The 13,088-nt window shown below is 38.7% G+C and overlaps 1 protein-coding gene across 1 annotated transcript in view; it reads left to right on the top strand.

Moving 5' to 3' along the window:
* The window catches only part of LOC124777561 (protein takeout), a 70,514-nt gene that overhangs the window by 29,619 nt on the left and 27,807 nt on the right, over positions 1-13,088 (top strand). The window contains exon 2 of the mRNA XM_047253016.1: positions 6,537-6,629. Within this exon, the coding sequence (XP_047108972.1) occupies positions 6,537-6,629 (93 nt within the window). The remainder of the gene's footprint in view (positions 1-6,536; positions 6,630-13,088) is intronic.

The following is a 13,088-nucleotide window of genomic DNA, read 5'->3' as shown; positions in this document are numbered from 1 at the left end:
ACCTGATCCGCGGAATGGACACGCAGTCCGTGGCAACAAGGTTTCCTCGCAGAGCACCCGTGGAATACCATGTATGGCTGCCCATATCATATCTGTATCCCCACTATGTTTCACTCTGGGCGTGTGAACCTGGTCCGAAGTAGGAAATGGTGTGAAACAAGGCTCATGCCACCAAATTCCATTCTTCCATTGCTCCATAGTCCAGGTTTTATAGCTTCGGCACTTCTTTTTCCTGTAAAGAGAATTTGAATCACTGGTGAAGGCTTTTGTAATTCCAGTTGACCCTACAAATAGCCGCTTATGGAACTGCCTTCATGTTGTTTCGCCGCTGACAGGTTTCGCGAGTGTACCATCCAGTTCTGCAGTGAGTATTACAGCTGTCGTCCTCTTATTTTTCGTCACAGTCCTATCAATGACAGTTTTTCACGATTGTCAACACTCGATTTCGTCCACGTTGTGACTTATCAGATGATGTTTTCCAGCTTCTATACGGTGCTTCTTTAAACACCAAACACTTCGGCTACTTGGTTACGGGGGCATCCGCTATACGAGCGTCATTAATTTGCCCACCTTTACCTCTGACGTAATGCACTCAAAACTACACAGAATACTGTTCAGATCACGACTAACATTTTCAGCGTATTAAGGACATTACACAGGTGCTGTTCGTGGTCAAATACAACAGCGCATTTATGCTCAAGCATGTATTTTTCGAAACGTTTCCACATATTTGTCCAACCCCTGAAGGGTCAAGTGTCTTACAGTTGCGCCGCATCGCTCGGTAGTATAAAAAAGCATTCTATCACCAACTACTTCGCGATACATCCCATACAATCTAACCTTCAGTATATTATATTTTTAATAGGATCACATACGATAATAACGTGAATAAGTTGTGGAAAAAAATTCATTCATGTGGGACCATCGAATCATGGCGTTCACCGACCATTTTCCATAATTATATTCAGTGCTTTTGATGTTGCCATTGCAATTTACACCAGGACTGCAGTTGAGCTTCTCACACCACAACAACGCCGAACTCAGAGTGGAGTGGCTCAGTTTTATTTAGTGAGGAGAAGAAATTCCGCTTTTATGCGATTGACAGGTGTATATAACTCTTTGGGTAAGTGTTTATAGCTGGACAGTTACTGTTCTGGTGCTTGATGACATGGAAATGTCTCGAGAATTGAAGGAATGACGTCTAACGGTACACTTCGTTTCAAATCATTGAAGATCATGTCTGAAGTATTAGTGTATTTATCAAATCTTTCAGAGTGGTTAGCCCCAGTGAGTTGCTTGCCAATAATCGTTCAGAGTGTACTGTTTTCAATTCGGTATGTTTGGTAAGCCATATCTAGACCTGTTTGTATAGATGTACTATCTGCTATTCTTGACGAGTTACTTCTACTCCCCTCCCTTCGTTCGCTGCTAGTATGAGTGGTCGTCTGACTAAATTCTTCACACGAGTTGTATGTATACAATGGATAAGAAAGAAGAACGTATTATACCAAAGAGCTTATTAATTTCGTGCTGTTTGTGTTCCTACAACTTTAATTCGATGTGTTGTTTCAACATGACAAAGCATCTTTAATAGAGTATAATACGCTCTTCCATATATCACTTCTGCCATGTCCAGCAAGATGTTCGAAAATCTCTCCCACTAAAAGCGTGTGGGACACCTCTGAACAGAAAATTGTGTAAAGTAAACTTTCAGTATTTTGTCCTTGCGGCTTACACATTGATGATCTGCTGAAACGTTTGAGTTCAGCTACTTATGCAATAAGGGTCATTGCAAATTTTGGTGATAAACATCTTAGTAAATTAGCTTACTACGCCTATTTTCACTCATTGCTTTCATATTTTGGGGGAATTCATCACTGAGGAATAAAGTATTTATTGCACAAAAGCGTGTAATCAGAATAATAGCTGGAGTCCACCCAAGATCATCCCGCAGACATTTATTTAAGGATCTAGGGATATTCACAGTAGCTTCTCAGTATATATACTCTCTTATGAAATTTGTTATTAACAACCAAACCCAATTCAAAAGTAATAGCAGTGTGCATAACTACAATACTAGGAGAAAGGATGATCTTCACTATTCAAGATTAAATCTAACTATGGCACAGAAAGGGGTGAATTATACTGGCACTAAAGTCTTTGGTCACTTACCAAATAGTATCAAAAGTCTGACAGATAACCAACAAGTATTTAAGAAGAAATTAAAAGAATTTCTGAATGACAACTCCTTCTACTCCATAGAGGAATTTTTAGATATAAATTAAGAAAAAAAAAGAAAAAATATTTAAAAAATTGAAAAATAAAAAAAAATAAATAAAAATAAAAAATAAAGAAAAACAAAAAACACAAAAAACTAAAGTTGTTATATTAACCTAATTATGTCATGTATTAGAAAATTCAACTCGTTCCACATCATTACGAAATATCGTATTCATGATCCATGGAACTAGTATTAATCTAATCTAATCTAATCTAATCTACCTGTTTTCCTCAATCTCCTTTTCTTTCTTACAGGTATTATGCCCAGTATTACCTGTAGTTAGTCTTTTATTCCTAAATTTCTATTTATTACAATATCCTCAGATTTATTAATTCTCACATTTACATTGCAATTTCTATAAAATGTTAGTGCATCATTCATAATCACTTACAGGGGAACATTTCCAGGTATAAATAAACGATCTTGATGAAACTTGGTAGGTATTTACAGTGATCTAAATAATACAGTGCTGATGTTTTCGTTTTTGTCCACATTCACTTTTAAGGGATAAAACACACGCCACAACGTAATTTGGCTCATTAGCTTAACAGGGAGTACCTTTGAAACCATGATACATAAAAAAATCTTAAAATGTAATTGACATTATTGGCAACTCTATAATAAACTTCGTAAAATTTTCAAATTTTCATAAATACCCCACTATCATTAATCAGTTCTGAAAAACGAACCTGTAGTTGCAGATTAATTTAAAGAAGCTTTCAGATCATATCCATCTACGTGTAATAAATATGTACACAATGTATTATCAGAATATTTTCAACATACCCAATTAAAATATCTCAGCATTCATTATTATTCTATATTTTTAACTTATTTTTGTTTTATGTTTTAAATCGTTATTTCACATTTTGGATTAATTTTTTTTAGTTTACCATTCAGACAGATAAATTTTGATAATTTAATATTACAAGTGACTCAATAATTAAACGATTTTCTGGAAAGAAATTATTAAAAGTTAATGATTTTTAACACCTTGCACATAAAATGAATAAAATTTCTTCACATAATTTGTCGACAGACAACACAACATAAAACAAAATACAGCAGAATTCTCAAATTTTATCAGAGACAAAAACCGTTTTGAGTACCATATTCATTGTTGAAAAAACTTTGTGAGAAGATTTTCACAGAGAGCACTGCTGAATGATTATGATGTCAGTCTCCACTTGAGAAACAATATAATCAAGCTGCTGTCATTAGTAAACAAAAAAATTCTCTTTGTCTGGCTTTTCCAGTGTACTGAAACATGCCTGGTATGATCCAGAATATTTAGAGCATACCCCACCACAACTTGAGAATCCTGCTGGATTTTGATTTACATTGTGTAGTCCATTGCATATATTACATGAACAACTTTCGTTTATTTTTATGTGCATGGTGTAGAAGAAACAATTAACTTTTAAACATTTCTTTACAGATAATCATTATTGTAATGATTTTGTACCATAATCATTCATTACTCATTATTTTCAATTAACAAAATAGACATATATAACCTAAAAAACAAAAAACATGAATGTTCAATGTAAAATAACAATTTAAAAGCTAAAACAAATATAAGTATATCAAATAATTATAATAGTAATGAATATTGATTTATTTTAGATAGGTATGTTTAAAGTTTGCCATAATCATGTTACGTATTGCTTATTTTTCAAAAATGGTATTTGAGAAACAAGTTTTATTACACAACTTCATGTGCTGTTGAAGTTTCTTTAATTCATGTTGTAACAAAAGTTTTCATTTTTTAGAATTAATTAATGGTACTGGGATGTTTTCGAAAGTTGCATATTATTTCAATAGTTGATTACACAGTTGGCAATAATGTTAAATACATTCAAACTCTTATATAAAACACATTTTGTACATATCAAAGATTCAAAGACACTTCCTCTAAACCTAATATGCCAAATTATCTTTTGAGGTACGTTTTACCTAAAAAATTAAAATTGCTCAGTAACAGAAGAAAACATATTGCATTATTTTGACTCCTCAATGTACTCATCAAGTTTCATTAAGATCTTTCATTTACACCTGGAGCTATTCTCTTGTTTGGAAGAAAGTTTTGTTTGAACAGAAGTGAGCAGTAAGAATATAAATGGTGTTCACCTAGGGTGCCTCTTCAAGGAATTGAGCATTTTAATTGCACCATTACAATGCATAGTGTCTTCATAGCTACAACGCTAGAGGATAAAATTACTCTTGTTATCCATTATTACATCTGTCTGATACTTAGAAACTAGTTCACTATGCACTAAAGTAAACTTTTGTTAATTTTCCCAGTACCATAAAATGTTTGACGTGTAGGAAAGCAAGTTTTAATCTAGCCTAAAATCATTTCTTCCAGACAACTCGTTCTAGTCCATGTATTCCATAGACGAATTTCTATTTAAAAACTGGTAACCTATTGCTTCTTCTGGACACATGGTTCTATTCCATGTATTCCACAGATAAATTTCCATTTAAAAATCGACAGTCGGAAAAGACTGTTTTTTAAGTTTGATAATTTGAATAGTACTAAAAATAATGTCATTAACGATTAGAAATAAGTTTATTAATGACTGAATATAACATCATTAATGTTAACGTGTAACATTTGTATATATCCGCAAATCCGACTTGTTCTTCCTCATTTCGATGTAAGAATCGTGCAACCGTTCTATGGAGCTTGTAACTAACTCACTAACTACCTGTTACAAAATTGCAGTGATTTTCACAGCAGTGTCGTCAAAATAATGTAAGAAGTTTCCTACTTTGAAAAGCAGTACTGCGCCACTGTGTAACACTGTAGCCCTAGTACAACATGAAAAGCCACTACATGTCACTCACATGTCAGTGCTGCTAGCCACAGGCTGTCATAAATAGCAGTTAGAGGTATGAAGACAATGGAAAATAGTTGTAGAGAGATAACTTGAACATTTTTATGGATACTAAACCATACCAGAATAACTTTTGATGGACAGACCAACCCTTTAACAAAAGCTGATTCAATGGGATCCTTAGAAATAGAACCAGTCGGAGGTCTGATCTTGTACTATGATTGAATACATTGCTAAAATGTCTTACAATTTCTTTGCTCCTATTAAATGAATGTGACGTCCCATTATGTAACAGGAAATTCCTTTAAAACCGCGCTTCCTCCACCACAACGTAAACAGATGCATTGCACAAACTTAACTAGCATTGTATTCAGTTGTGGAAGTTCTCCTTTCATCTATTCAGTAATTGTGAATGTGAATCTATTAGACACACAAATAATAAAGGTGTAATGGGTATAAGTGCAGATATTTCTACTGGTGAGTAACAACAGTGTACTGAACAACATTATGCCAGCATTTCCATCATTTGCAGACTAATAATTATAGCTGCTATTTTTAGGTTGGTTGTTACCTCCAAGTATCTGTGGCAAGAGCTAGCCATTAGTGGTTATTGATTATTTTCCCCTGGCAGCAGATCAGATGAAGTGTGGATCCGTGGACGCAAAATGGTTAGTCCACACTGACACTCATATTCCAATTAGTGCTGCAGTTGCAGCCATACAGAAAGCATCAGGCTGTAAAGTTTGTGATGTGTTTGTGCAAAGACTGTGCGAGAAAAAACACCAACACACCGACGTGTGTACGTACTAAGGTTCCACTTATTAAAATATCTGCACTTATACCTGTTACATCCTGCATATTCGTAGCATCTTGTAAATATAAATATCATAGCACGTAAATAGTCCCTCAACAGAATTAATTGTGAGTCCACTATTGCTTGAGATTATCCATGCTATTCGGAAACGCTGTGCACATAGATTTATCATAGCATATCAAATTTTTGTGTAGCTGTTCTTGTACACTCTGTTTTCTGTTCTACTTAGTACAAATTCTCCTTAGTACAAATGTAATCAGAAGAAAATTAAATGTATGAAGTTCAAATGTACACTACACCTGAATAAAGGACTCGCCATCTGCCATCTAGATTACCTCCTGCAAATGTGTATTAAGATATATGGGGTACGGTACGCGTCGTGATTTTCTGTGTTTTTGTTGCCATCTAATGTTGTCAATAGATTGTGTCCTCATTTCTACCTTCATTAAATTCCGTTTTCTTCTCTAATGTAGGTCAAAAGCTTAACTGCTCTGTACATTTGTGTCAATAGTCCAGCACAGCGAATATTCTAATTTAATATAAGGATAATAAGTTGTATGTAAGTAATCGCTAATTAGTTCGGTTTTGCTTTCTGTTACAGCTTCGTACATTCACGTCTGCAAGAGGAATGATCCTAATATCAATAACTGCGTCAAGAAGTCTGTGGAACAAATTCGACCCTATTTAGTAAGAGGTGAGACCATGATGTATATGTGACTTTGGTGTATTTTAAGGAAACAGCGCTTCTTACAAATGCACACTTCAAACATTTACGAAGATCGATCAATGACTAAAATCATTAAATTTAATGCTCTTTTGGTTCACAATAAAATGGACTGAAATTTACGCGACACATAGTCGTAATCGTGGAGAACAATTGTTCCGAATTTAAAATGCATGCTTTAAAAGCTATGAACAATTGCTCATGTTCGGCACTGCATATTATTTTCTTGATTTTGTCCGTACTACCCATTCAGAAAATATGGAAAACAAGGAGCTGTGTTTGTTTCGCAGTATAGAAAATAAACAAAATACCTACAGCCCTCAAGATAAGCATTTTAGAGGCCCTGTTTACTACATTTTTTTCTTGTTTTGGTGTAAGGAATCTGTCCTCAAAGTCTGTAAAGGGAATTCAGTTACACCCTATATAAAGTATGTGACGATGTACTTTGGTTTTAATTCAGTGTGCTAGCGCATGCCTAATATACCATCAGTACAATTGATGTCTGCAGTGTGTGTTCGGTCGCCCCCAGTTTGCCACCTAACGGCGTTCGCCTTGCATCTTCGGTATAGCTACAGGCCCAGTATCTGCCTTTACTAACTGTATTAACTAAAATTCTTTGGCTTTTCGTGAATGTGAATCAGGGTTTCACAGTCAGCGTTCATGGATTCTGTCGTGATCCATCCCCTAATACGTACGACAATGCTGGTCATTTCTCAAACACTGCAATCCTGCCCTTTGATGAAGCGACGCGAATATATTTTTAGCCTAGTGTCAACCCCGTGTCCTTACTTGGACACAATTTGATGAATGGTTCGTTTTAACAGATAATACAGTGTCCAGTCACATTAAAGTGACCACCGCCTATTTTCGACGTCAGTGCACTCATTGTCGTCCTGTGGACCGCCGTGGTAAAAGTACACTGCGCGTGGCAAAATGGCACTATTCAAACAGATGAGGCAACTGTGTGCACCACGGGCCATAGAAAAAAAAACTGTGCAAATGGCTCTGAGCACTATGGGACTTAACATCAGTCCCCTAGAACTTAGAACTACTTAAACCTAAATAACCTAAGTACATCACACAACACCCAGTCATCACGAGACAGAGAAAATCCCTGACCCCGCCGGGAATCGAACCCGGGAACCCGGGCGCGGGAAGCGAGAATGCTACCGCACGACCACGAGCACGGGCCATAGATGGCGGGGTGAAAGACATCTGCGGAGATGTGCACGGGCGAATAGACGCGCAACTGTTGAGCAGCTGACCGCCCACACGAACCAAGGAGCTACCAACAGTGACTCCTCAACAACCGTTCGGCGACGTTTTTGCGTATGGGCTTCTGCAGCAGGCGCCTGATTCGTGCTCCCGTGTTGACTGCTGTTTGTCGGCGACGAATGCTGGAATCTGCACGCCAGTACCGCAACTGGACGTCCACTGACAACGGGAAGGCCTCAGACACGGCCAACCGATTCAGCTACAAATTTGGCAGGTCGCTTGTGTACAACCTAAAACGAAGGAATCTAAGATATTTTGGGTCAACACCCCCGAAATTTTGAGAAAATCACCCGTAAAGGTTATGACGAGCAATCGACTCAAAATTGGCGGAATCGATAGATAATTGTAAATACAGCATTTTTCATCATTAGGGATAGGGTCCGAAAATGGATACTTTTCCAGAAATCGAGCTAAGAAACTTTTACAACTCCCACATCTGTACCCACATAAGTAAACGCTTTCCGCCGACAGCACTGATAGCGCAACGGCCAAGGTAACTGGCTGGGACTTGGAAAACCCGGGTTCGAATCTCGAAGAAACCTAGCGGATGTTGTTCTTTTCGTTTGTATTTTTCCATATGTCAATTGATAGGGATAGGACCGTTAATAAAGTAAGTATTATTGTCATTCCTTATTGATTTACTTACCTTATTAACCCTCCTATCTGTATCAACTGAGATATGGAAAAATACAAACAAAAAGAATAACATCCGCTACGTTTCCTCGAGAATCGAACCCGGGTTTTCCGATTCCCAGCCAATTACCTTGGCTATTGCGCCTTTGTTTTTAATCTCATTTTGTTCGGTTTTGTTCGTTGCATCTGGTCGGGGCGGACGTCGTAAGACATCCGTTTAAGTTCGTTGTTCATCGATTAGCTCAGTTTTTTTATTACAGAGGGCTGCTAATCCTCTGACCGAACACGCTGAGCTACCGTGCCGGCTAGTTATCGGTGCTGTCGGCGAAAGGCGTTTACTTGTGTGGGCACAGAAGCGGCAGTTGTAAAAGTTTCTTTCCTCGATTTCTGGAAAATTTTGCGTTTGCGGCCCCCATACCTGATGATGAAAAATGCTCTATTTACAATTATCTATCGATCCCGCCAATATTGAGTCGATTGCTCGTCATAACATTTAGGGGTGATTTTCTCAAAATTGCGGGGGTGTTGACACAAAATAACTTAGAGTCCTTTGTTTTGGGTTGTACACAAGCGACCTGCCAAATTTGAGCCGAATCGGTTGGCCGTGTCTGAGGCCTTCCCCTTGTGAGTGTCGACAAATGGCCTTTGTCGATTAATCACGTTTTATATTCCACCAGACAGATGGCCATTGACGTGTAAGGTTTGTAACATCTGAAAGCAAACACAAAAACCGGAGGAGGGACACAATGGTCTGGGGAATGTTTTTGTGGCATTACCTGAGTGCTCTCATCCTTCTGTAAGGCACAATGGATCGAAACAAGTGTGGATCTATTCTTGGCCACTATCTCCACAGGCAGTTGTAGGGGAAGGAGTAGACGAAAAGGTTACAGGAGAATATGGGCTTGGGACAAGTAATGAAAGAGGAGAAAGACTAATTGAGTTCTGTAACAAGTTTCAGCTAGTAATAGCGAATACCCTGTTCAAGAATCACAAGAGGAGGAGGTATACTTGGAAAAGGCCGGGAGATACGGGAAGATTTCAATTAGATTACATCATGGTCAGACAGAGATTCCGAAATCAGATACTGGATTGTAAGGCGTACCCAGGAGCAGATATAGACTCAGATCACAATATAGTAGTGACGAAGAGTAGACTGAAGTTCAAGACATTAGTCAGGAAGAATCAATACGCAAAGAAGTGGGATACGGAAGTACTAAGGAATGACGAGATACGTTTGAAGTTCTCTAACGCTATAGATACAGCAATAAGGAATAGCGCAGTAGGCAGTACAGTTGAAGAGGAATGGACATCTCTAAAAAGGGCCATCACAGATGTTCGGAAGGAAAACATAGGTACAAAGAAGGTAGCTGCGAAGAAACCATGGGTAACAGAAGAAATACTTCAGTTGATTGATGAAAGGAGGAAGTACAAACATGTTCCGGGAAAATCAGGAATACAGAAATACGAGTCGCTGAGGAATGAAATAAATAGGAAGTGCAGGGAAGCTAAGACGAAATGGCTGCAGGAAAAATGTGAAGACATCGAAAAAGTTATGATTGTCGGAAGGACAGACTCAGCGTACAGGAAAGTCAAAACAACCTTTGATGCCATTAAAAGCAACGGTGGTAACATTAAGAGTGCAACTTGAATTCCACTGTTAAATGCAGAGGAGAGAGCAGATAGGTGGAAAGAATACATTGAAAGCCTCTATGAGGGTGAAGATTCGTCTGATGTGATAGAAGAAGAAACAGGAGTCGATTTAGAAGAGATAGGGGATCCAGTATTAGAATCGGAATTTAAAAGAGCTTTGGAGGACTTACGGTCAAATAAGGCAGAAGGGATAGATAACATTCCATCAGAATTTCTAAAATCATTGGGGGAAGTGGCAACAAAACGACTATTCACGTTGGTGTGTAGAATATATGAGTCTGGCGATATACCATTGGAAAAGCATCATGCACACAATTCCGAAGATGGCAAGAGCTGACAAGTGCGAGAATTATCGCACAATCAGCTTAACAGCTCATGCATCGAAGCTGCTTACAAGAATGATATACAGAAGAGTGGAAAAGAAAATTGAGAATGCGCTAGGTGACGATCAGTTTGGCTTTAGGAAAAGTAAAGGGACGAGAGAGGCAATTCTGACGTTACGGCTAATAATGGAAGCAAGGCTAAAGAAAAATCAAGACACTTTCATAGGATTTGTCGACCTGGAAAAAGCGTTCGACAATATAAAATGGTGCAAGCTGTTCGAGATTGTGAAAAAAATAGGGGTAAGCTATAGGGAGAGACGGGTCATATACGATATGTACAACAACCAAGAGAGAATAATAAAAATGGGCGATCAAGAACGAAGTGCTCCTATTAAGAAGGGTGGAAGACAAGGCTGTAGCCTTTCGCCCCTACTCTTCAATCTGTAGATCGAGGAAGCAATGATGAAAATAAAAGAAAGGTTCAGGAGTGGAATTAATATACAAGGTGATAGGATATCAATGATACGATTCGCTGATGACATTGCTATCCTGAGTGAAAGTGAAGAAGAATTAAATGATCTGCTGGACGGAATGAACAGTCTAATGAGTACACAGTATGGTATGAGAGTAAATCGCAGAAAGACGAGGGTAATGAGAAGTAGTAGAAATGAGAACAGCGAGAAACTTAACATCAGGATTGATGGTCATGAAGTCAAAGAAGATAAGGAATTCTGCTACCTAGGCAGTAAAATAACCAATGACAGACGGAGCAAGGAGGACATCAAAAGCAGACTCGCTATGGCAAAAAAGGCATTTCTGGCCAAGAGAAGTCTACTAATATCAAATACCGGCCTTAATTTGAGGAAGAAATTTCTGAGGATGTACGTCTGGAATACAGCATTGTATGGTAGTGAAACATGGACTGTGGGAAAACAGGAAAAGAAGAGAATCGAAGCATTTGAGATGTGGTGCTATAGACCAATGTTGAAGATTAGTTGGACTGATAAGGTAAGGAATGAGGAGGTTCTACGCATAATCGGAGAGGAAAGGAATATGTGGAAAACACTGATAAGGAGAAGGGACAGGATGATAGGACATCTGCTAAGACATGAGGGAATGACTTCCATGGTACTAGAGGGAGCTGTAGAGGGCAAAAACTGTAGAGGAAAATAGAGATTGGGATACGTCAAGCAAATAATTGAGGACGTAAGTTGCAAGTGCTACTCTGAGATGAAGAGGTTAGCACAGGAAAGGAATTCGTGGCGGGCCGCATGAAACCAGTCAGTAGACTGATGACCAAAAAAAAAAAGTCTCCGCAGGTACGTGCAATTATTTATCCCTTCAAAGTTTACCAGGATGAATTTCTCACATTCACCATACTCCATGGATTGAAACTCTATCGAGACTCGGTTCACCACCTCCCTCAGGCTATTCGCGCCGTAAATCCTCAAACGAGAAACGTAACGCAGTTGGCGACGGCACTGGAGTCACCGTGACTCCACATCCCTTTCTACACCTTCCAGAACCTCACTGACTCTGCTCCTGCACGTCTGCGCTGAAAGAGATGGTTATTCAAACTTTTGACAGGTGCTCACATTAATGTGACAGATCATTTTACAGTGTGTCTGGTTTATGTTCATAACTGCGAAGTGCTTGTAATTATGGTTACTGATATAAGACAAATATTTCAGTTTGAACTAGCTTCAGGCCACACTTACACATGTCAGTACTTTTGTAATAGTGCGCCTATGGTTAGGGACATTTTGGAATTTTTCCCTTGAAACGTATAACTGTTTACATGAAACATCGTACAGGACTATTACTGTTTGTAATGGTGCACGCGTCTAATAACGTTAAATATTGTAGCTAGTTAAACGTGAGAATAACTTCTTTAGTAACTTCCTACACACATCCTTACTTGTGAGTTCAGTAATTGATATTCATTCTCTCATCTGATTTACACTTCTTACTTATCATAGACATTCATCTCACCTGTAATATTCACAAGTAGTGAATATAATTCAGTTCCAGTTGAGTTGATGCCTACCTCCAATCACGGCGCAGCCAACTACCTCACTCGACTCGCAATCGACTTGTAGACGCATGCGCGCTTAATTTTAGAAAGTCGTATTGTCAGCACGACAGTGGATCGAGCGAGGTGGCGCAGTGATTAGCACACTGGACCCGCATTCGGGAGGCCGACGGTTCAATCCCGTCCCCGGTCATCCTGATTTAGGTTTTCCCTGATTTCCCTAAATAGCTTCAGGCAAATGCCGGGATGGTTCCTTTGAAAGGGCACGGCCGATTTCCTTCCCCATCCTTCCCTCACCCAAGCTTGCGCTCCGTCTCTAATGACCTCGTTGTCGACGGGGCGTTAAACACTAATCTCCTCCTCCTCCAGCACGACAGTGAGTTTCCCAAAGAACTTGATGCCAGGCAGATACGGTACGCTTCCAACTGGGTTGCCTCGCTTCTCACAGATCTCCACCACTAAAGCACTCCTTCACAAACTCCAACCACGAATGGAATGGAAGAAAAACCGTAACGT

This window comes from Schistocerca piceifrons, chromosome 2, assembly GCF_021461385.2.
Source record: "Schistocerca piceifrons isolate TAMUIC-IGC-003096 chromosome 2, iqSchPice1.1, whole genome shotgun sequence".
Classification (NCBI taxonomy): Eukaryota; Metazoa; Arthropoda; class Insecta; order Orthoptera; family Acrididae; genus Schistocerca; species Schistocerca piceifrons.
The sequence above is the reverse complement of the archived record's forward strand: the minus strand, read 5'-3'. Positions and strand labels throughout refer to the sequence as shown.